The 24107-nt window shown below is 41.3% G+C and overlaps 1 protein-coding gene and 1 long non-coding RNA gene across 2 annotated transcripts in view; both read right to left on the bottom strand.

The window, feature by feature from the left end:
• Positions 1–24107, bottom strand: part of LOC139535890 (uncharacterized) — a 48826-nt gene that overhangs the window by 1429 nt on the left and 23290 nt on the right. The gene's annotated exons all lie outside the window — the stretch shown is intronic.
• LOC139535884 (homeobox protein Hox-C4a-like) lies at positions 16316–19762 on the bottom strand. The gene is made up of 2 exons (XM_071335768.1): positions 17911–19762; positions 16316–17341 (listed from the first exon to the last, which is right to left on the bottom strand). Exons 1-2 carry the CDS (start codon positions 18347–18349, stop codon positions 16950–16952), a joined length of 831 nt encoding a protein of 276 aa, XP_071191869.1. The 5' UTR covers positions 18350–19762; the 3' UTR covers positions 16316–16949.

Genomic DNA, 24107 nt, shown 5'->3' with positions numbered 1-24107 from the left:
GTATCCTCCACACTGAAGAGAATGCCTGTATCCTCCACACTGAAGAGAATGCCTGTATCCTCCACACTGAAGAGAATGTCTGTATCCTCCACACTGGAGAGAATGCCTGTATCCTCCACACTGAAGAGAAAGCCTGTATCCTCCACCCTGAAGAAAATGCCTGTATCCTCCACACTGAAGAGAATGCCTGTAGCCTCCACACTGAAGAGAATGCCTGTATCCTCCACACTGAAGAGAATGCCTGTAGCCTCCACACTGAAGAGAATGCCTGTATCCTCCACACTGAAGAGAATGCCTGTATCCTCCACACTGAAGAGAATGCCTGTATCCTCCACACTGAAGAGAATGCCTGTAGCCTCCACACTGAAGAGAATGCCTGTAGGCTCCACATTGAAGAGAATGCCTGTAGCCTCCACACTGAAGAGAATGCCTGTATCCTCCACACTGAAGAGAATGCCTGTAGCCTCCACAATGAAGAGAATGCCTGTATCCTCCACACTGAAGAGAATGCCTGTATCCTCCACACTGAAGAGAATGCCTGTAGCCTCCACACTGAAGAGAATGCCTGTATCCTCCACACTGAAGAGAATGCCTGTAGCCTCCACACTGAAGAGAATGCCTGTATCCTCCACACTGAAGAGAATGCCTGTAGCCTCCACACTGAACAGAATGACTGTAGCCTCCACATTGAAGAGAATGCCTGTAGCCTCCACATTGAAGAGAATGCCTGTAGCCTCCACACTGAACAGAATGACTGTAGCCTCCACATTGAAGAGAATGCCTGTAGCCTCCACACTGAACAGAATGCCTGTAGCCTCCACACTGAAGATAATGCCTATATCCTCCACACTGAACAGAATGACTGTAGCCTCCACACTGAAGAGAATGCCTATATCCTCCACACTGAACAGAATGACTGTAGCCTCCACACTGAACAGAATGCCTGTAGCCTCCACACTGAACAGAATGCCTGTAGCCTCCACACTGAAGATAATGCCTATATCCTCCACACTGAACAGAATGCCTGTAGCCTCCACATTGAAGAGAATGCCTATATCCTCCACACTGAACAGAATGACTGTAGCCTCCACACTGAAGATAATGCCTATATCCTCCACACTGAAGAGAATGCCTGTAGCCTCCACACTGAACAGAATGCCTGTAGCCTCCACACTGAAGAGAATGCCTGTATCCTCCATACTGAAGAGAATGCCTGTAGCCTCCATACTGAACAGAATGCCTGTAGCCTCCACACTGAAGAGAATGCCTGTATCCTCCACACTGAAGAGAATGCCTGTAGCCTCCATACTGAAGAGAATGCCTATATCCTCCACACTGAAGAGAATGCCTGTAGCCTCCACACTGAACAGAATGCCTGTAGCCTCCACACTGAAGATAATGCCTGTATCCTCCACACGGAAGAGAATGCCTGTAGCCTCCATACTGAAGAGAATGCCTATATCCTCCACACTGAACAGAATGCCTGTAGCCTCCACATTGAAGAGAATGCCTATATCCTCCACACTGAACAGAATGACTGTAGCCTCCACACTGAAGAGAATGCCTATATCCTCCACACTGAAGAGAATGCCTATATCCTCCACACTGAAGAGAATGCCTATATCCTCCACACTGAAGAGAATGCCTGTATCCTCCACACTGAAGAGAATGCCTATATCCTCCACACTGAACAGAATGCCTGTAGCCTCCACATTGAAGAGAATGCCTATATCCTCCACACTGAACAGAATGACTGTAGCCTCCACACTGAAGAGAATGCCTATATCCTCCACATTGAAGAGAATGCCTGTATCCTCCACACTGAAGAGAATGCCTGTAGCCTCCACACTGAAGAGAATGCCTGTATCCTCCACACTGAAGAGAATGCCTATATCCTCCACACTGAACAGAATGCCTGTAGCCTCCACACTGAAGAGAATGCCTATATCCTCCACACTGAAGAGAATGCCTGTATCCTCCACACTGAACAGAATGCCTGTAGCCTCCACATTGAAGAGAATGCCTGTATCCTCCACACTGAACAGAATGACTGTAGCCTCCACATTGAAGAGAATGCCTGTATCCTCCACACTGAACAGAATGGCTGTAGCCTCCACATTGAAGAGAATGCCTATATCCTCCACACTGAAGAGAATGCCTGTAGCCTTCACACTGAAGAGAAGGCCTGTATCCTCCACACTGAAGAGAATGCCTGTAGCCTCCACACTGAAGAGAATGCCTGTAGCCTCCACACTGAAGAGAATGCCTGTATCCTCCACACTGAAGAGAATGCATGTAGCCTCCACACTGAAGAGAATGCCTGTAGCCTCCACACTGAAGAGAATGCCTGTATCCTCCACACTGAAGAGAATGCCTGTAGCCTCCACACTGAAGAGAATGCCTGTATCCTCCACACTGAAGAGAATGCCTGTAGCCTCCACACTGAAGAGAATGCCTGTAGCCTCCACACTGAAGAGAATGCCTGTAGCCTCCACATTGAAGAGAATGCCTGTAGCCTCCACACTGAAGAGAATGCCTGTAGCCTCCATACTGAAAAGAATGCCTGTATCCTCCATACTGAAGAGAATGCCTGTATCCTCCACACTGAAGAGAATGCCTGTAGCCTCCATACTGAAGAGAATGCCTGTATCCTCCACACTGAAGAGAATGCCTGTAGCCTCCACACTGAAGAGAATGCCTGTAGCCTCCACACTGAAGAGAATGCCTGTATCCTCCACACTGAAGAGAATGCCTGTAGCCTCCACACTGAAGAGAATGCCTGTAGCCTCCACATTGAAGAGAATGCCTGTAGCCCCCACACTGAAGATAATGCCTGTAGCCTCCACACTGAAGATAATGCCTGTAGCCTCCACACTGAAGATAATGCCTGTAGCCTCCACACTGAAGAGAATGCCTGTATCCTCCACACTGAAGAGAATGCCTGTAGCCTCCACATTGAAGAGAATGCCTGTAGCCTCCACACTGAAGATAATGCCTGTAGCCTCTACACTGAAGATAATGCCTGTAGCCTCCACACTGAAGAGAATGCCTGTATCCTCCACACTGAAGATAATGCCTGTAGCCTCCACACTGAAGAGAATAGGATACTCTCTTAGTCCCTAAAGTGGTTTGAAGGATGTTTTGTTGATATAAAGTGCAACAAATTAAATTAGTCAATTCTACTGAGAGATGTTTTCTGTCTTTGCATAACCATAGACCTTCAAAAACTTAAATTGCATTTATTTCACATTTGCCAGAAAAATAAACACAATATAGTTCCCTGTCTTACATTTGGATGGGAATGGGGGAATGATGTGTTTACAGATATCCCTCCACAATATTTAGTTTAGTAATAGCCTGAGACATCAGTCAAACATAGTCAAACATCTGCCCCATTACAATAATGCAAATGTAATTAAACATAATATAAACAGAAGGATATATTCCTTTACCCATAGAGGTACTCATACAGTCATAAAGAGGCAATGACAGTCATTAATATAGAAAATAAGACTAGGTCACAGTTGAAGTCGGAAGCTTACATACACTTAGGTTGGAGTCATTAAAACTCGTTTTTCAACCACTCCACAAATTTCTTGTTAACAAACTAGAGTTTTGGCAAGTCAGTTAGGACATCTACTTTGTGCATGACACAAGTCATTTTTCCAACAATTGTTTACAGACAGATTATTTAACTTATAATTCACTGTTTCATAATTCCAGTGGGTCAGAAGTTTACATACACTAAGGTGACTGTTCCTTTAAACAGCTTGGAAAATTCCAGAAAATAATGTCATCAAATGAAATCAAATGTATTTATAAAGCCCTTCGTACATCAGCTGATATCTCAAAGTGTTTTACAGAAACCCAGCCTAAAACCCCAAACAGCAAGCAATGCAGGTGTAGAAGCACGGTGGCTAGGAAAAACTCCCTAGAAAGGCCAAAACCTAGGAAGAAACCTAGAGAGGAACCAGGCTATGAGGGGTGGCCAGTCCTCTTCTGGCTGTGCCAGGTGGAGATTATAACAGAACATGACCAAGATGTACTTCTACTGTACATATTCTGCTGTGATTTGTATTATTGTTGTAATCAGTAGACCTAATTTGGATTTCTAAAGTTTTGTCAAGTTGCCAAGATAGAACAGGTGAGTAAGTACAAGCTGGGCAGGTTTATTTAAACAAGGAAAGCAATACCAGCAAGGTCGTCAAACAATAACAACAGCCCTGACAATAGGCCTACATTGCACCATTAAATTATTGGTATGGGCTAAATAGTTACATGGAGAAGTATGCAGAAGCAATATGCAAATAAATTATAAAAAGTCTTTACATATGTTAATCACACAACTCAAACGCTTCTTAATTTTAAATTGAAATGATATTGCACTTGCTATTGCCCTGCCCATGAATACATTTCCCACAAGCATTTCTGCCTAGACAAAAGAGAGGCAAGTTTGACAGCAATTTCCCATTTAAATAATCCTCATAACTGATGTGCCATGAACACCATAAAAGACATAGGCCTAAACAAAGTCAATATTGGAACATTTTCTTGGCATTTTGCCTAACATTTAGCTTATCAGAAGTCAAATGTCAAATTATTATAATTCTATGCAAAATTGTGCCTTCTCAAAGCCTTCGGACATTTTGCAAAAGTTTCTAAATATATCATATTGTTAAATTGAACACTTGGATTTATTAAAGAAATCATGCAAATATTGTACAATTATATAATCCGCAATCTCTTCATTCTGTAGCAAAACTACTCTACCATATCACTCTCAATTCTGCTTGACCACACTGACAAAAACTATGAATGTATTATTATTAATAATATTATTATTACTTACAGAGTATGACACCATTAAACTAACATTTTAATTGTAATAATTTACTAAGATGTTTTCTATTTTGTTTTTCTCTTTCTTCAGAGAGCTAAACTAGCTCAAGCCGTTCCTGTCCTTTCATGCACAAGCAGGCTGCAGCTCCTCGTGAACTCTGTGTGAACTGGGATGGCGACAATAAATCATTTTTTACTCTCCTCTCTCCCATCACCCGCGCCTGCAGTTAGCTCACCCTGTCAAACCATTATAATGTCTAGTCCCTGCCTTTGAGCTGTTCTAGGGGATATCGAGAAGAAATATCAATAAAAAGGAATTAGAAAAAAACTGCAATTAAATATTGAAGAAGATTTTAATCAAATAAGTCAAACTGGCTGTGTGCTGCTGGTAACTATAGGCATGTAGTCAATAAGACAAAAGGCTCACATGTTACAATGAGTTTATTATTAATTTGTTTAGTGAATTTATCAGGCAGATAGTGACTTATGAACTATACAAACAATCAATAAGACGTTTTGATTCAGCCCCATGCAAACACAGTCACTCTCCTTGGGGTCAAATGGTATGATAGTCTATATAGGGGACACACTGACCTGAGGGTGAGAGCAGGCAAGAGGCGAGCTGGGGAGACGTGAATAGGCAAGGTACGTGGAATAGGCAAGTGGTTAGAACCATGCATACAAATGGCGCTGTCTCGGTGCAGTCAGGGTAAGATTTATGACTCCATCGCGTTCTATTGCTGTAAACAACGCCGGGTAAAATAAAAAAGTTTGAGTTGGCCGACGGTTGAGGAGACCAATTGTTGTGTTGGACCAATAATAACGTGATAGACCGTTTCGCAGGATGGCAAATCCTTGTTTCAAGACAGCACAGGTTTTAAATTATAATTTAAAAATGTATGTAGGCTAATTAGTTATCTAATTTAAATTGGGCGTTTAGGCAATTTGAAATCTTCATCCACAACTATATTCACAACACATCAGAACTTTTATACAGGTGGAAGAGTGGGACTGTTTTAATTTGACAAGGTATTATCCACACTTAACCTAGATAAGCATTATACATGGCTTCATTAACAGTTATTATAGACTATTATCTCATGTCCTGGCTATAGGTTTAGAGTTTATTGTGATAGCTGAAAGGTCCTACATTGTCCTATACCAGTATATGACCTAAATATGACCTACATTGTTATATTTGTGTGTGATATGAAGGAATATCATGACCATTTGTTGCAAGTCAATTAGAGGTCTATTAGACTATAGACAAATATAAGCTTTTATTGTGTATGTGTACAGTGGTGTAAAGTACTTATTAATAAAAAATACTTTAAAGTACTACTTAAGTCGTTTTTTTGGGTATCTGTACTTTACTTTACTATTTATATTTTTAGCAACTTTTACTTTTACATTTAAAATAATGTACTTTTTACTCCTTACATTTTCCCTGACACCCAAAAGTACTCATTACATTTGGAATGCTTAGCAGGACAGGACAATTGTCTAATTTATGCACTTTTCAAGAGAAAATCGCTGGTCATCCCTACTGCCTCTGGTCTGGCTGACTCACTAAACACAAATGCTTCGTTTGTGAATTGTTGAACAGTGTGTTGAACAGTGCCCATGGCTATCTGTACATTTAAAAAACAAGAAAATCGTGTTGTCTGGTTTGCTTAATATAAGACATTTTAAATAATTTATACTTTTACTTTTGATACTTAAGTACATTTAAAACCAAATACTTTTAGACTTTTACTCAAGTAGTATTTTACTGGGTGACTTTCACTTTTACTTGAGTCATTTTATTTTAAGGTATCTTTACTTTTACTTAAGTATGAAAAGTGGGTACTTTTTCCACCACTGTGTGTTTGTGTGTGTGTGTGTGTGTGTGTGTGTGTGTGTGTGTGTGTGTGTGTGTGTGTGTGTGTGTGTGTGTGTGTGTGTGTGTGTGTGTGTGTGTGTGTGTGTGTGTGTGTGTGTGTTACCCAGATAAACTTAGTTGATAGACATTAGCATAACCTGTTAGCCCTACTGTCCCATCTAATGATGAGGTCATAGTACCTGCTGGAGCCTTGAGCACACACCATCTTCATTCAATCTCTTGACAAGACAGAATAATCACTGGTGATGAAACAGTCATGACTGTTTGTGTGGGGAAAGCTTTATGTATCAGAGCACGGGCCTACTGTTGATTACTGTTGACACCCATACATCTGAAGTGGAAGTATCTTCTGAGTGCCATTTTCCTTTGACATGTTTCACACTGCATCTGTGACTGGATAGGATGAATAGGCTGACTGACCTCACTGTATTGCTCATTCACATAGAGATTTCCCATTTGATATTCTCCTCCTCCTCAAATAGTAAAATGTTTTGTCCATTGGACTAGATGGGACTGTGTATTATTCTCCACCAATGGGCCTGGAGGGAGAGTCAAACAAGACTTTATTTGTCAAGGCATAATTGTGGATCCTCCTAATAAGCCGTATTAAATTGGAATTAAGGTTCGGGAAACACAATCTCCACCCTCATGTAAACAATCCTTTTTGGAATATAATAGTATACCCATAACCTACCCACAAGCAAAGTTGTAGTGTAAAGTGTGAGTTAGACACATGTGGACAGAGGATCCATTGAGGGAATACCAACGACCAGCGGCTACCATGCAACTGAATTTCCTTATGTTTGGCATTCCATTGAGTCCTCAAAATAAAACAATTAACAAATGGATCTAAATAAAATTCCACCAAAGTGTTTAATTAGCCTTCAGGCATATAATCTTAAGGACAATTGACATGGAAAGATATTGAAGATTGGCCAAGTAGTTTGTTTTGCAATAGTATCCTATTTGTCATCCATCACATGACTTAAAACGGGCTATTGGCGAATAACTTACAATTTTGTAAACTTGAAAGTAGCAAGTAATATAAATCTGTCATTCTCTTAGACCACATATTTTCTGAGAGAACATGTTGACACAGCCAACAGATTATTTGACTTGCAAAACTCCCTTAAGGGTGTGTATGTGATTTGTGAGGGGACTTGTAGACCTATATGAAAATACTAGCCACCTTTCGCAAAAATGATTCCTTACAATGCATATGAAGTACATCGGATAACACATGATAATATGCAAATAGTTTTGTTTCATGTAGGCTAAAGAATAATTTTTCATCACATCACGTGTGATAGGTTACAGGGAGAGGTCCTAAACGACACAGCCTTTTTGTGATAATTTTATCAAATGACCAAGTTATTAGAAAAATATTTTCTATAAATAGTTTACCATTTGGATTTTACATCGGTAGCTTAGCTGATTCCTTCTCTATTGGGAGTTCGCCGATGGTTTCAGTGTGCAGGAGATTATTATGTGCATCATGGCGGTAGTATAGGAGCCCAGGGTTGAAACAGAGGTCGTCTGGCTATTGAATAAAAAGGGAGGCACTCTCATTGGTGATGTGTTATAAATCTAGCCGCTTCCTTATTCAAACTCCGAAGCACAGCAGATGTTCCCTTCTCCCCGGATGCGTGCGCGCGTGTGTGTGTGTTTATTTGTATTTGTGTGTGTGCTTGTGCGTGCGTGCGTGTGTAAATTAGGAAGCCATTGGCTGCAGCTGTAGCCTATATATCCTCCCACATAGCCTGGCCTATTCCAAAACCCTTCCATGTCTTGTGGAAGAGTTCCGCATTTTTGAGGGACATGAGAGCAAAACTTGCCATAAATCAGAATGAGAAGGAGGAATGCTGGAAAGACACTGCACAGTTCCAAAACAGCCCAGGGGCTGGGGACTCCTCCAGGCATGCAGCGACACAGAAAGCTGTATATAAGCCCACTGAATTACACAAAGCATCATGTTTTGAGTAATTTTATGGTTAAACCAATTGGCCTATAGGGCTAATTGCAAGTTTGATCGCACTTTTCTCAGCCTATTAAAACGGCCTTAGGCCTGTAGACACACAACTATCAAGGGTGCTTGCCAACATGAGGCTGTCTGAATTGAAGACGGATGTATTGTTTAAGATATGACAATATCACGTCATAAAGACCCATTTTGGGAAATTTAGGCTTAAGAAATAGTGATTTATTTCGAGCCCCTAGCCTACACACGGATTTTTGTAGGCTACCAAATTACACGAAAAGTCTAAATACTACATACTACTAAATCCATTTAAACTTCAAAGTTAAAAACATATTGTTTATAGGCTAAATCCTTTTACAAAAAGACAAAGTTCGATCCAGTCCTTCATCACTCCTCGCATCATATCTGAATGAAGGATTCGTTGACCTGAGAGGAAATGTCTGTCCGTGTGCCATGCCCATTGCACCTGCATAATAGCCTAGTTCGGTGCCAATACAGCCAGTGGTCCATAACCCATACCACAGCGCTGAGTGGGTCTCTGCTACACCTCTTCTCCTCCCTCTCCTCTAAAGTGTCCATCCCTGTCTCAAGTAGGGTCATGACCCTTTTCGTTGCCAGACACGAACTCACAAGTAAACATGTCATTGGGTGTTTAAATATTTATCATTGCTCGCAAAAACAGCAGTAAAATCCAGAGACTTGACCCTACCGCCAGAAACATACAGTCCACACACCCCACCTATGTTCACTCACCAAAGATTCAAAAACAAAAAAGGCCAATTCCGTTTCAAGACATTCTGAAACACTTAAGGATTCACTGAAATCAAAAAGATTAAGCTAATGCAAACATCCTTTTGGTAAAGTATTTGTTACATAAAATAGTTGTATTTGAGAAAATAGGCATGTTCTAGGTTCTTATCACGACAATTGTGTGTTTTCGTTGTTGGAGTTGCTGGTTACATCGAAATTCATTTTACAACCTATCAATTATTCCTGAACACTTTTCTGACTCAGCCTTTTCATTAGCAAATGCAATGATGTTAGTCATAGATATCGATTATTTTTGCCAATATGAATATGCAACACAGTCTCACATTCAATTCGCGCATATATGTACAAAATGTATTTCAGCAGATTTCGTGCGTTTTTGGGCATTTTTGGGCTGGTTTGGGCTGGTTAAATTCGTTTGAAAATACACGAATTTCTGTGCTACTTAATTCGTGCGAAAAGACACGAATTTAACCAGTAGGTGACACAAGCCTTTGCAACAACCATATAGACGCGATAATTTATATTTCATTTTTGTTCTTCTTAATGGCTAATTCAACGTCATGAATATACAGAAATGTTGTCTTTGTTTAACCATGTTTTAAAATGTGTCGTTGTATGCCTATATGTACTGTTTTAGACTTGCTGAACAGAATTTTTGAGAAAAGACGCACATTTACCTGCGACTTAATTCGTGGGAAATATTGTTTTATTAATGCAAATGCTGTTTTCTGTGCTTGATTTCGCTTAATACTTTGGATACTGGTGCACTTGTAATCAGAACGCCTTTTTGTCATGTAGGCAACCATACACGATTTTCTTCATAACCCATTTCATATTTCGTGGAGCCTAAATTACACCATTTTCTTCATAATGCATGTATTACATGTTAAAGTAAAAAAATGAATTATGTTGGCTTACACTTATGGCCTTTCCAAGGCCTTTCCATACCTTAAGGGAACATTTTAGCACTCGCCATATGGTTAGTGAGAAACGCCACATTGCAAATGTAAGGTCCCTTACTAGACGTCCTGCAACGTTTCTAAAATTCGCGGACGGCGTCGGGCCGTGCGCGGGGGAGAGATCTTTCAGGAAGTCATCAAACTAAATCTCTCGGACGTTCGGTTTCCGTTTTATAAAAATAACACATTTTGGTCATTTTTCCGCAGTCTAGGAAATTCCCACCAGAGGGAAAATAAATAATATTGCAAATGCACAAGCACATTGCAAATGCATGTGGCCTTTTCTCCTAAACGGAAAATATTTCGAAGACGTAATGGACAGTTGGCCCCGAACAAGATGGCGTCGAGGCCTCAACGCTTTTTGAGTTATGGCCATTTTTCTGGGATTAAAGGTCAAAAACGTAAAGTAGGGTGCTAATTTGACCGCTTCACGTCAAAGTACATAAGCATACGGTGTCAGGAAAAAAATAACCAGCCATTTATCTATCGTAATTTAAGAGAAATCGTACATTGACAAATTGGTCATGTTCACAAAAAGGAGTTAAAAAAAAAAAAAGTTACAGATCCAGTTGCAGTGTGTTCAGACGAACATTTTTTAAGTGGGTCTCAAAGCTCTGCCACTGCATCGCAGTGCTAGCTGCGCCACCAGAGTCTCTGGGTTCGCGCCCAGGCTCTGCCGCAGCCGGCCGCGACCGGGAGGTCCGTTGGCCTAGCGTCGTCCGGGTTAGGGAGGGTTTGGCCGGTAGGGATATCCTTGTCTCATCGCGCTCCAGCGACTCCTGTGGCGGGCCGGGGGCAGTGCGCGCTAGCCAAGGGGGCCATGTGCACGGTGTTTCCTCTGACACATTGGTGCGGCTGGCTTCCGGGTTGGAGGCGCGCTGTGTTAAGAAGCAGTGCGGCTTGGTTGGGTTGTGCTTCGGAGGACGCATGGCTTTCGACCTTCGTCTCTCCTGAGCCCATACGGGAGTTGTAGCGATGAGACAAGATAGTAATTACTAGCGATTGGATACCACGAAGAAAAGGGGATAAAAGGATGGAGTGAAAAAGTACGGTGCTTAAAGACACACAAAGCCTGCAATGGCATTGCCATTATCTCCAGGCCGTGCCGAGTTCAACGAGATGCCCCGCTTGACCGTAGCTAGCTCGGTCTGAGTGCAGCGACAGGGACAAGAAGAAGGACCCAAATGACCCTTTGACCTCAATTTCATATTTTTTTGCTTTTGGGAGACAGAGAGAGAACCGTTAAGGTTAGAAACACAATTTGACCTCAGGAACGTTCCTAAGGTCCTCCCGATCTGTGCAAGCCTAACATTGACCGTGTGGCATTAACCCTTAATAGTTAAAAGAAGGTGTTTACATCAAACAGTTTACAATGACATGTCTCCCCATAGGAATACATTGCCTGCTCCCCTAAATTCAACCTGAAGCCTATGTGGGTTAATAATGCCTTATGAACCTGTCTTCGATGACAATCCATCAGGCCACTATGAGGTCTACCTGTGTCGATTCTAAAGATTCGATTTTAAATCACCCTAAAAGTGTTTGCCATACCCAACCTGCAGTTTGAGAGAAATAGTGCATTCAACCCTATGTAAATCATTGAGTTCTTAACGTATAGACTTAAAACTCAGGATTCTGTAAAAGCATACCCCGATCAGGATATGTATTTACTTATAGCTTCCTGTGCCAACCGGAAGTGCCTTAAAATGGGGTCATAGGTGCTGTTTCGAAGGTTTAAAAAAGTCAGATCTTTCCAAAACTTGAAATGTGTGAATCGGTCAACCCTCATGAACTGTAAATCAGTAATTTCGCTAAACAGATGTCAAAGAAAAGCTCTCTCACACACACACACACACACACACACACACACACACACACACACACACACACACACACACACACACACACACACACACACACAGCAAGGATGGAGTGAAAAAGTATGGTGCTTAAAGACACACAGAGCCTTAAATGCTTTTAGGGGGGATCCAGACTTCCATACCCGCTCTGGGAGCGCTATACGCTCTGGGAGCGCTATACTACCGCCCCAAATCAAAAAAATATTCTGTTTTTTCTTCTGGAAAATATTTTATGTTTTTTCTTCTCGAGTCAATGGCCTGAGTGATTTATGGAGGTTTTCAAAAAATATTCTAAGTCCAAACTTTTCATGCACCTGGTATTTTTTTATGGTTACCAGGCGTCATTTTTCAAAACGGTTGAAATTGCTTTTAGGGGGCATCCAGAGTGTCACATGACCGGATGAGGTAACTATTCTTGTTCTTCTTGTAACTTTCCGGTAGGCTAGAAGCTTTCCGGTGTTTTGCTGCTCGACACAGGTCGACGCAGGTATTGCACTTGATTTATCGTTATCGTAACCGTAGGTGCAGCCAAGTGGAAATACGAAAGCTTTCTAGCTATTTCGCAATGACGGTAATTTGAACACAAGAACGTTTCTAGTGAAAAGGTGCTTACACTCAGAGCCATGTATTTACACTCAGCCACCCTAGCCTTATTACGGGTTAAGGTTTTGGTAATTTTGGTTGGCCAACAAAATGTAAGACTACAATGACTGCATACGTTTCCCCAAATGTTATATGAAAAAAAAATGTTTTGTTATTGATGGACAATGGCAAGGCTGCCATTGTATTTTCAGTTACATTCTGTTCAATAAAAATGGTTTACACGTTTATTTTTTAAGAAATACATGGAACTACAACCGAATAAAACACCATTAACCATCATGCATTGCTTACATTCATTCTATCCTGAAAAGTCTGTTCAGAAAAATCGAAAACAGTACATATAGGCATAAAACCACAATGTTTTAATAGGGATTAAATAAAGACAATATATATATAACCTCTTATGGTTAAATGGTTAAAAAAAGACAAAATATCTATATATTCATTACGTAAAATAAATAAATACAGGCGATCGCGTCTATGGTTGTTGCAACGGCTTGTGTATCGCCTACTGGTTAAATTCGTGTCTTTTCGCACGAATTAAGTAGCACAGAAATTCGTGTATTTTCGCACGAATTAAGTAGAACAGAAATTCGTGTATTTTCAAACGAATTGAACCACCCCAAAAATGCACAAAAACGCACGAAATCTGCTGAAATACATTTTGTACATATATGCGCGAATTGAATGTGAGGCTGGGCTGGAATATGAATATGAAAATGGAATGGACGTGTATTCATCACTGACACTGATCGCTCAGAAATGTCAACGTAAGTGCAGAAACCCGATGATGTAGCCTATCAATTCAATCCTGACATACACACACATCTCTCTCTGTCCCGTCAAAGACACTTGGGAAGTATTAGGAGGTGGTACTGTAAAAGTTTTAGCCTACTAGATGGATGAACACGTGTGCTGCCTATAGGCCCATTGAAAAAAGTGGATATATTTGGTACGCTAAAACAAAGTTTCAAGTGCCTTCGAACGGGGTATGGTAGTAGGTGCCAGACGCATCGGTTTGAGTGTGACAAAAACTGCAGCTGCTGCTAGGTTTTTCACGCTCAACAGTTTCCCGTGTGTATCAAGAACGGTCGACCACCCATGGACATCCAGCCAACTTGACACAACTGTGGGAAGAATTGAGTCAACATGGGCCAGAATCCCTGTGGAACGCTTTCGACACGTTGTAGAGTCCATTCCCCAACAAATTGAGGCTGTTCTGAGGGCAAAAGGGGGTGCAATACAATATTAGGAAGGTGTTCCTAATGTTTTGTACACTCAGTGTATAGACCTAAAAATACACTTTAGTAATTTAGTAAACACTTTTATCTAAAGTGTCTTACAATAGCGCTTAGAAACATGTTGGTATGGATGGCCCCAGTTGGAATCGAACCCACGATGCTGACGTTGCAACACAGGACCAATTTCTCCCCATAAACCTTGTATGTTTTTATACAGGCCTATACGACATTTTTTGTGTTAAATAGCCTCAGGTGTATTACATGTTAATAATCGTAAACTAAGCTTTGTTATAGGCTATTAATTTCAGACTTTACTCACGCACTTACGGTATTACGGCATAATGAGATTTTAGGCTTCATATTTGTAGTTAGAGGTCACAGATAGGTTACAGCATCAGGGCAATTAACAAATCACATCACACACACTCTCCACAGGTCAATTAACGTAGAACAAACATCCACAATCAAGGCAACCCCATGAAGACATACACACAAGTTACAAGTCGAAGTTACAAGTCGAGGGAGCTTGACCGGGCATGTCAGGCCGTTGAAAATGTCGAGCATCCCGGACTGGAATTAAGCTAATGGCACAGAAAACGTGTCCCCCGCCTGAACCCCAGTCTTTTATACCGTCCGCCTGAAAAAAAAATCAATACGATTGCCCTTTTCAGCCGCGCTATAGGGCGACAGAGTGGTAGGCTATAGAAAACAGATCACTGGGAGGCAGCAATTTTGGTATGCATACACCCTCATTTCTCACCGGTGTCCGGGAGTATAATGGCAGCCAGAACGGTGGGTGGATCTGGAGAGGTTCCACTCTCCCCGAAAGTCATGGCCAAGTGAAACTCCGAAAGGCCCATGTCGCTTTGTTCTATAAGAAACAGCTGAGAGGTCCATGCTAAGATAGGAACATGTATATTAGAGGAATATTCTACTCAAAAACTGCCAAACTCATCATACTGTGACCTTTTCTGTATTTTGACAGTTCTATATCTTGAAAACTTAATTACTGACATGCAAAACATTTTGGGAATGTATCAACAGTGGACTAATGAAACAAATACCAAAAGATATTGAGTGCTATTTTCCTTTAAGACTTAGAATATCAAGGCTTACAACTTCAGTCTATACGGTGATGCTCACTAGCAGTATTTGGGCCTCAGGCAATTAACGCCACAATCTGTAGACATCTAGCTGTTATTAACTTATACACATATTATAACAAAACATTTATGATTTTGTTGTCATATAAGACTTTGTTAACAGTTTTGAAAAGTATTTTGCTTGGAATGTCATCCCCTTGAGCACTACAGATAACCTATAGAAGATATCAAGTGTTATTTGCATGTGAAAATGGCTTGGAATACAACTCTTGCAAATTGTAGATTGAAAGTGAATCTGTAGGCTACGAAGCTGCAGTGAGTTTTATAACGCTGCTAATAGCAGTCTAACCTATACATTTTAAAATCACTTTAGATTGAAGAGACATACTAGCTGGTTTGATTTGGGGTACGACTGTGTGTGCATGAATAGTTTTTTATAGAATAACTAGACGAATTCGGTGTTTTCTACAATAAAAATATTTGTAATTGTTTTCTACAATTAAAAATGTGTCTTGAAATAACATAATACAATATACACATCTTTTTTAAGTTATAGCCAATTTGTTGAGGCTTTCATAGGTTTAGTTATGTTTAATAGTCCATATGTGCAAAACAGTTACACATAGGCTTATGGAAATGCGCACGCAGGTCCATAACATTGTTGGTAGCCTGCTTGAAACACGTCACGTGTGCTCGTATGAATCAAACTTTGTTTGCAAAAACATTCTATGGCATTAGTTTAAGTTTTAACAATGCATAATGTGCATTTGAATTTGGGGAAAACATTTTCAACCTTTTGGTGAACTCTGAAAGGGCTATTCATGTGAGATGACTCGGAAAAACCTCTGCCCCTCTTACTCATAGAAGAATGGAACTGCTCTGCTCTAAGTTATCAATCAGTTAATCCGATGACATATAGGCCTACCACTTTAAGGTCCGAGCACTTCTTCGTTTGCAATGGGGACGCTCAAGGGTTCCCCATCTCTTACATTAATACATTTTCAAAACATGGTGTAGGTCACATATAAATAGAATATTAGTTTTTATGCTGAATTCGTAAATAAAGATGACTCAAACGTATTCTAAACTACTCGACACGGTTTTATTGAGCACTACGATTATCACAAAAACACTAAACGTATTTTGTTGCATTTTACAATGATCAATTAAAATAAATCCAAATCACAAAATGTAATCACAAAACACACTACCCTCACTGACTTTGCTTGATAAGAGGTTGTGCTGAAAAATAAATCACAACATTTCACTGATTCACATGTATTGCAAAATAAAAACTGGCTATTGTTACTGTCACCTCTGAGATGAATAGCCTAAATAAATAGATTACCCTAACATTATTTTTCAGAGAATAAATAAAACGATTGTGTTTGTATAAGTCTACTGACAGCTACGTATTCTGCCACAGGCAAATACTTTGATAATGTATATTATTCGTCAGAACAACTTACTAAAAAATAACAAAAAATGATATAATAAATAAATAAACCCTGATAACCGTAATAATCCGTTGGTACAGTATCTGCAGTAATCCATGCTATATAACATGCATACTTGAATAACTGTGGACTGAGAAGAAAAACCCGTTTACGCACAAGAACACTATAGGAACAATTATATATATATAAAAAGAATATATATTTTTTAAATAAATAATCCGTTGTTTTTTCATCCTCTGTCAGATACTATTTTGTGTCTATAACCTTGTAATATCCTGGTCTCGTTCGACTACGGAGACTCGAGAGAGTTCCTGGGAAGCTGGCACGGTGTTGGAGCCCACAGCACGCGGGAGAGTGCTGGCTGTTGTGGACGCTGTGTTGGACCCGGAGGTCGCGCTAGTGTTGGATGAGGAGGAAGATCTCACTTTCGTGTTGGGTAGCCTATGGTCTTTTTTCCACTTCATTCTTCGGTTCTGAAACCAAATTTTGATCTGGCGCTCGGAGAGAACCAGGGTGTGGGCGATCTCGATGCGTCTTCGCCGAGTTAGGTAGCGGTTATAGTGGAACTCCTTCTCCAGTTCTAAGACCTGCTGGCGAGTGTAAGCAGTCCTGGACCGCTTTGCGTCTGGTCCATTGTAATTGGGATTCGCTGAGAGGTTTGTAGAGGTCAGTAGAAGAGAGGAGAAAGGGAAAGGAAAAGAAGAAGAAATAGGAGGGAAGCAAGATTGGCGTGAATTGAAATATGAAAAGAAATAGAGATGTGAATGGAGAATGAAATCACTATTATCTAATCCCCAATAAAATATTTCACAGTCAGTGACTCGACTCGTGGGCTCTATAATGGGTAGCACTTTCTCCACTGCGAGAGAGCAGCTGAATAATTTATTCTACATTATATTTAAAAAAAATCCTTAGCCCTCTTTTCCCTCGCTCACTTTCTCCTCCCTCTGACACATACATAACAGAAAAAGCCACATGGCAATACAACTGTCCAGACTAGTGCCTCCGCTATAAAATTTATGGCGGGTGTAATTGCCAATGCTGACTCGTAAATCCACATCATATGTGCCATTTCAAAGGGGCTGCTCTCTTAACGTACGTAGCACGAGCCGGTTATAGGTCAGGCGATATATAGGTAAAATAGGGGTGAAAGAGGGGAAGAGAGAGCACGAGAGGTAGGGAGAGCGAGTAAAGAGAATAACAACACAGATTGCCTACCGATACTGACGTGGATTTTCTTCATCCATGGGTACACTACAGGCTGCTTAGCCAAGGCAGAGCTGGTGGGTTGCTCCGGGGCGGCTTGGATGCAGGCAGGCGGCGCAATCGGTGGGGTGGTAGGGGATGTGGGTAACAGTGGCAAGGGTTCACATGGAGATGTATGTGCCTTCCCCGCAAGCATATTCCCCGAGTGTGTGAGCCCATGGCCGGTCTGGGACTCGGGCTCGGGGATGCTTACACAGTTATACCGGCGCTCCTGGTAGGTCACTCGCGGAGGATACAACTCCTGGTGGTGATGCTGGTAGCCGGTGTCTCTCGTGCGGCTGTAGTATTCAGGGCTGTGTTCTGGGATGTAGCTATTTTGTGAATATTCCTCGCAAGGAGGAAATTTCGGATCGATGTAGCTAGAGTCCATCAAATACGAGCTCATGATCATTAATTTCTGGAGTGAAAAATATTTTTTCTACCTTTGTCGTTTTTCTGGTCCATAAAGCCCTCCTACTAGCAAGCGACCCTGTAAAGTTACTTTAACCACGTGACACAGCAGTCCAATGGCAGCTGGCGAGGTAGTTCCCGGATAAGGAACCAAACATTTATTCGAATATTTTTGTTGCCTTTGTGTGAGAGTGTTTTCTCGAGGCAAGGCCTCGGCTCTTCGACCAAGATCAGTATGAAATGACTGAATAGGGCAGAAAGTGGTGAAGATCCGTTGGAGGCTATGTGAGGAAACAGAAAGTCATATATACACACATCTCAGGCAGGGACTGAGGAGAGCAAAGGTATCGTGACATGACTCGGAAAAATACACACCAAAACAAACAGAACAAAGTAACAATGGCATAAATTGGTGTGAACTATGCGGTTAAGTACAGATAAACCACTCCATTCTTAAACCATGACAGCAGAATGCATTCACAATCACACCCAATGGCTAACAATGATATAAGATAACAGATATCTGAAGAAAAGGAGGACAACATTCTTACGATAACACACGTCTAATTAATTGGGCCGTATTGATCATTGACAAGCCAATCGTTTGGAGACCATTACGCACAGGGTCAATTCAACCATTCTAAACCAATGAGGATGATGCTACTACCAGTACAATGCTACTAATATGATAATAGAATACTTCTAATGCTGATTTTCACGATATGAATAGGCCAATAATTATACTAATATGCTTAATAGGCTATTAGGCCATTACTATCCTATTGTAGGCTTGTTATAACAACAACAATATTGCCATTGCAATTTTTAATCTTGTGTAAACCGAAGACTAGAATATAGCATTAGGTCGTGGTATTGGTGGTAAAATAAGGAGTAGTTGGCAACTGTAGTTGCAATGGACTAGCAGTTATGGTTGTATAGTGACCCTATGAGTGATAATGGCCTGGCGAATTACAGACGGAGTCCCCCTCACGATCTATATCAGAGAGACTGAGAGCTGAACCTCCAGGTTAACTGTCTACTTCCTAAATAACAGGCATCATTGCCGTGTCAGTTTTTATTGGATCAAAATAAAAACGACACATAAAAGTTAGAATGGCTTATTTATTAGAACCCCCCTTGTTGTTCGAGTTTTATTAGGCTGTAAATGCAGTAAATCAATCGCTTCAAATGATGCCCGCTCGCACACGCGCTTTACGGTTTCCTAGAACATTCTCTCTCCAGGTTTCTATCTCGCTCCGTCTCTCCCATTCTCTCTCTTTGCTGCCCCACCTTCCCTCTCATTCTCCATCTTCCAAAGGTTAGACATTTGCTTACATCCATTGAAGCATTATCAGATGTTCTTGATGGGCTATTACGTTCTATCTGACACAGAGGTATTGAAATCGCCCATATATTCCCGTAGAGGCGAATTTGCGGTTGTTAATTGTAAACACAAATTCGGTTCTACAGGGTGCATATAGACGACTTGAACTGCATTCCAATGCTGCAAGCTGTGATTGTGAAAACTGGAAATAACTGTTAATAAATCACACTCTGAATAATAAGTAGGCCAATGTCATGCGGGCATATTTTAGAGATAGCACGTATTCAGCTCGTAGAAACTTTCTCACAGCCTAGCGTATAGGTTATGAAGCGTCAATACACATAACACACCACATAGTGGCCTATATCTTGAATATGTTATAGGCTATTAATGGGTGCACATGATGGTAAAGTGTTAATAATTATATAGAATTTAACATTTCTGTCATCATAGTGTCATCTAAACCTGATGCACACACACAAAAAAAAACATTTGAGAAATTTCCGCAACACACTGTGAGACGCGGTTAGTGTCTATTAGACCCATAAATGATTAAGCAGAGGCAAGACTTACATCTTTCATTGCACAAAATGTATGCCTCTAGCTGAATGTCCTATGTTCGGCCTACACCTGGAATATATAGGCTACACAAAGGAACTTCGAGAAGTAGCCAAAACACACAACAAACAAGTGAATATGCAAAAGTCAAATGTATAATCAAATGTCATTCGATATGTCCCTGAATATAACCTTGCGGGTACCCCTTCCTAATCATAAATATTCAGTTTGGGAAAACGGAGGACACAAAGCGGCCACGTGACAGTAGAGATGAAAAATAACTTTATATTATCCCCGAGTTATATTGTGTTCTTCATTACCATACTGACCGTTGGGTAACCCGAGTGTGGCGCGCTGAATGTACTCAATAGACTATGCCTATGCAAGATATCAAAAGTGAACTCCCCAGAAAAAATACATTGAATATAAGCTACAATGAAAAAAGATCAACCTCAAGAGCAATAACAATATTAATATGAAGAATAACAGTAATCAACATTTTCAAAAATAAGTAATATGCCGTCGTCTATATGTGTTTATTTCATATTTGATAACCTTTGATAACCTTGATACGAATAGGCTAAGAGTCCCGTGACTATGAAGCTACTTCCTATAGACTTATGGGGGGGGGAACTATCGTTTTATTTCCCATCCCCCACAGTCCTCTTTCTCTCTCACCCTCTCTCGCTGAAGGCTCATTTTAATATTAGTTAGACAGCTTACTGGTGTTTCACCTCTTGCATTTGACTCGTTCCAATAGTTCACTGCCAAGAAGTTATTGATGAAGAATCACCAATGAAATTAGTCTCCACACAAATGCCATTTAGATCTGTTACCTCGTTCAATAACTGAGTATAGGTAGAGATGGAAAAATTAACCCCTTGAGTAAACAAATCTTAAATCGTGTTAGATTTTTATTATGGCAAAATTAAGTTCCTTGAATCTATATGGGCTATGTTGCAATATGTACGCTACTTCAACTCAACGCATGCTTTTGGAAAAAATCAGCACTACTAATCCCAGGGCAAGGTTTTGGAATTTATTTTCAGTTCTCGTCGATGCCGTTTGATCAAGTTGGAAGACTAAGGTACTTTCAAATTCTTCTAGTCAGGATGTTACAGCTCCCTGCAATAGTTTTCACCAAAAGTTATCTCTACAAGGCATGACCTCAGTTTCGCAATCAAATGTGATAAGATAAGATACAATCAAAATGTTTGTTGCTCATGTTAGATGTTAGGAAAAACATAACATAGCCTCTGTCTATTCATTGCATTTTGATTAGTTTAAAAGTTCCTTCACATACACTACTTGAGATGTATCATGTTGCCTACATTAAGGTGACATCAGCCATGCCCTCGTGCACTCAAATCAATTATACCCTGTGCTTGCACGAGAGTTGACCCCAAGGTCATTAGTGTGTGGCTGGCCTAGCAAGGACTGGTGTACTCGAGATCGATATTGATGACACATCTTCAGAGATGATTCGTTTATATTGTGATCGTTTGTTAAAGCAATAAGCTCATTACAATAGTGGGAATATGGTTTGAATAATTATTAGAACTAAGTATTGAAACCCACAGAATGTAAAGCTAATGCAATCCAATCCAATGTTAAATCAAGAAGTGAAGCTACTATATAAACCAATACGAAGTTCCGTTAACAAGTGTTGTAAAAGTAAAAGTTGAAAAAGTAAAAGTTGAAGGGGACAGTGATTGTTTTGGGGTGCAATAGCTGAGTGAGATAGTACTTGATTTGTGCTGCTACCATCTTGTGTTACTACCATGTTGTTGTCATGTTGTGTTTCTACCATGCTGTGTTGTCATGTTGCTGCCTTGCTATGTTGTTGTCTTAGGTCTCCCTTTATGTAGTGTTGTGTTGTCTCTCTTGTCTTGATGTGTGTTTTGTCCTATATTTATGTGGACGAAATAAATATATAGCATGGTAGGATTTTTTTGAATTGAGAGGAAGCCAGATCAGGAGAAATGTGACCCAGATGGGAGCTGTAATTTGATGCACATCATTCATTTTAAGGGGTAGTTTAAGGGGTTGTTGTTGTAAAAATGCAGTAAAGACAATGTTATTAATACACATGTTTCAGAGGAGAAGTACTTGATGTGGTACAACACTGATTTGAGTCTGGTGGAATTGATATGGACGTGCAACAGTATTGCAGCATTGTTAGAGGTAGCATAAAATGTAGACTATATCATAATCACAGTAATCATACGTTTGCTGTGGGATCAGCAATGTAATAGTTTCAGAAGTGGGTTCTGTAGCCAGGCATTTGAAGTACATACAACAATGATATATACTGCCTCTTAACTGTTTCCGCATTAAGATTCTGAAAATGTGGATAACAGGATTTTGTCGTAAAATGTCATTTAGTTCCCTAATGGAATGATAACTAAATAATATCCTAGTTACTGTATATGTGTTGCAAAATTTGAATCATCATATTTTCAAACTAAATAGATACACTCTGCCTTTTTTTAATCATCAGAGTTGAAATTCCAGGATCTTTCTCTCCAAGTAGCTGATAATTATTACTAAAAAAAGGCCATCCTACAGGGGAGGCATTCTTTCTACTCATAGGCCTATTTCCTTCCAGTTAAATGGTTGCTATCAAGATCCGATATCAATTTGCTTTAGCTTCCACAAATAGCAATTTAATAGCTAGGCCTACCAGATCTCATCAAACGTGACCCAACTACTATTGACCTCATGCACCACAGATACATTGACTCAGGCCTGATGTTGTATTATTATTATTATCATTACATAGCCTACTATTCAATCAGCATATGTTTAAGGCTTAGGTTACCAGGTTATCACCTTCCAGTCAATTGATAACCCTAATTAATCAGGTACATTTGAGAGAGAGAGAGATAAAGGAGACCAACAGTGATTATGGCCATGAAGACTGAGGCTGAGTGCTATGATCAAGTAAACATCAAGCCAGCAGTTTTTTTTGCTTACATTTTCAACACTATAGCTAACATCCCCAATATGAACACAAAGGTTACACTTCTGCGAAACATCATAAAACACTCAACATCGCCTTTTAGAGTCAAGATTATTCCGAATGTATAGCGGTGGCCTGTAGCGGTGGCCTGTAGGGGTGGCCTGTAGGGGTGGCCTGTAGCGGTGGCTTGTAGCGGTGGCCTGTAGGGGTGGCCTGTAGGGGTGGCCTGTAGCGGTGGCCTGTAGGGGTGGCCTGTAGGGGTGGCCTGTAGCGGTGGCCTGTAGGGGTGGCCTGTAGGGGTGGCCTGTAGCGGTGGCCTGTAGGGGTGGCCTGTAGGGGTGGCCTGTAGGGATGGCCTGTAGGGGTGGCCTGTAGCGGTGGCCTGTAGGGGTGGCCTGTAGGGGTGACCTGTAGCGGTGGCCTGTAGCGGTGGCCTGTAGGGGTGGCCTGTAGCGGTGGCCTGTAGGGGTGGCCTGTAGCGGTGGCCTGTAGGGGTGGCCTGTAGCGGTGGCCTGTAGGGGTGGCCTGTAGGGGTGGCCTGTAGCGGTGGCCTGTAGCGGTGGCCTGTAGCGGTGGCCTGTAGGGGTGGCCTGTAGGGGTGGCCTGTAGCGGTGGCCTGTAGGGGTGGCCTGTAGGGGTGGCCTGGAGGGGTGGCCTGTAGCGGTGGCCTGTAGCGGTGGCCTGTAGCGGTGGCCTGTAGGGGTGGCCTGGAGGGGTGGCCTGTAGGGGTGGCCTGTAGCGGTGGCCTGTAGGGGTGGCCTGGAGGGGTGGCCTGTAGCGGTGGCCTGTAGCGGTGGCCTGTAGCGGTGGCCTGGAGGGGTGGCCTGTAGCGGTGACCTGTAGCGGTGGCCTGTAGGGGTGGCCTGTAGCGGTGGCCTGTAGGGGTGGCCTGTAGGGGTGGCCTGTAGCGGTGGC

Source organism: Salvelinus alpinus, chromosome 12 (assembly GCF_045679555.1).
Source record: "Salvelinus alpinus chromosome 12, SLU_Salpinus.1, whole genome shotgun sequence".
Taxonomy (NCBI): Eukaryota; Metazoa; Chordata; class Actinopteri; order Salmoniformes; family Salmonidae; genus Salvelinus; species Salvelinus alpinus.
This window is presented reverse-complemented; position numbering and strand designations above follow the sequence as displayed.

Excerpts from the sequence above, each read along its gene's own strand:
- LOC139535884 (XM_071335768.1), bottom strand. The coding sequence starts at position 18,349 with ATGATCATGAGCTCGTATTTGATGGACTCTAGCTACATCGATCCGAAA. Across the intron at positions 17,342-17,910 it reads GAAAATCCACGTCAGTATCG|CGAATCCCAATTACAATGGA; the intron begins GTAGGCAATCTG and ends CAAACCTCTCAG.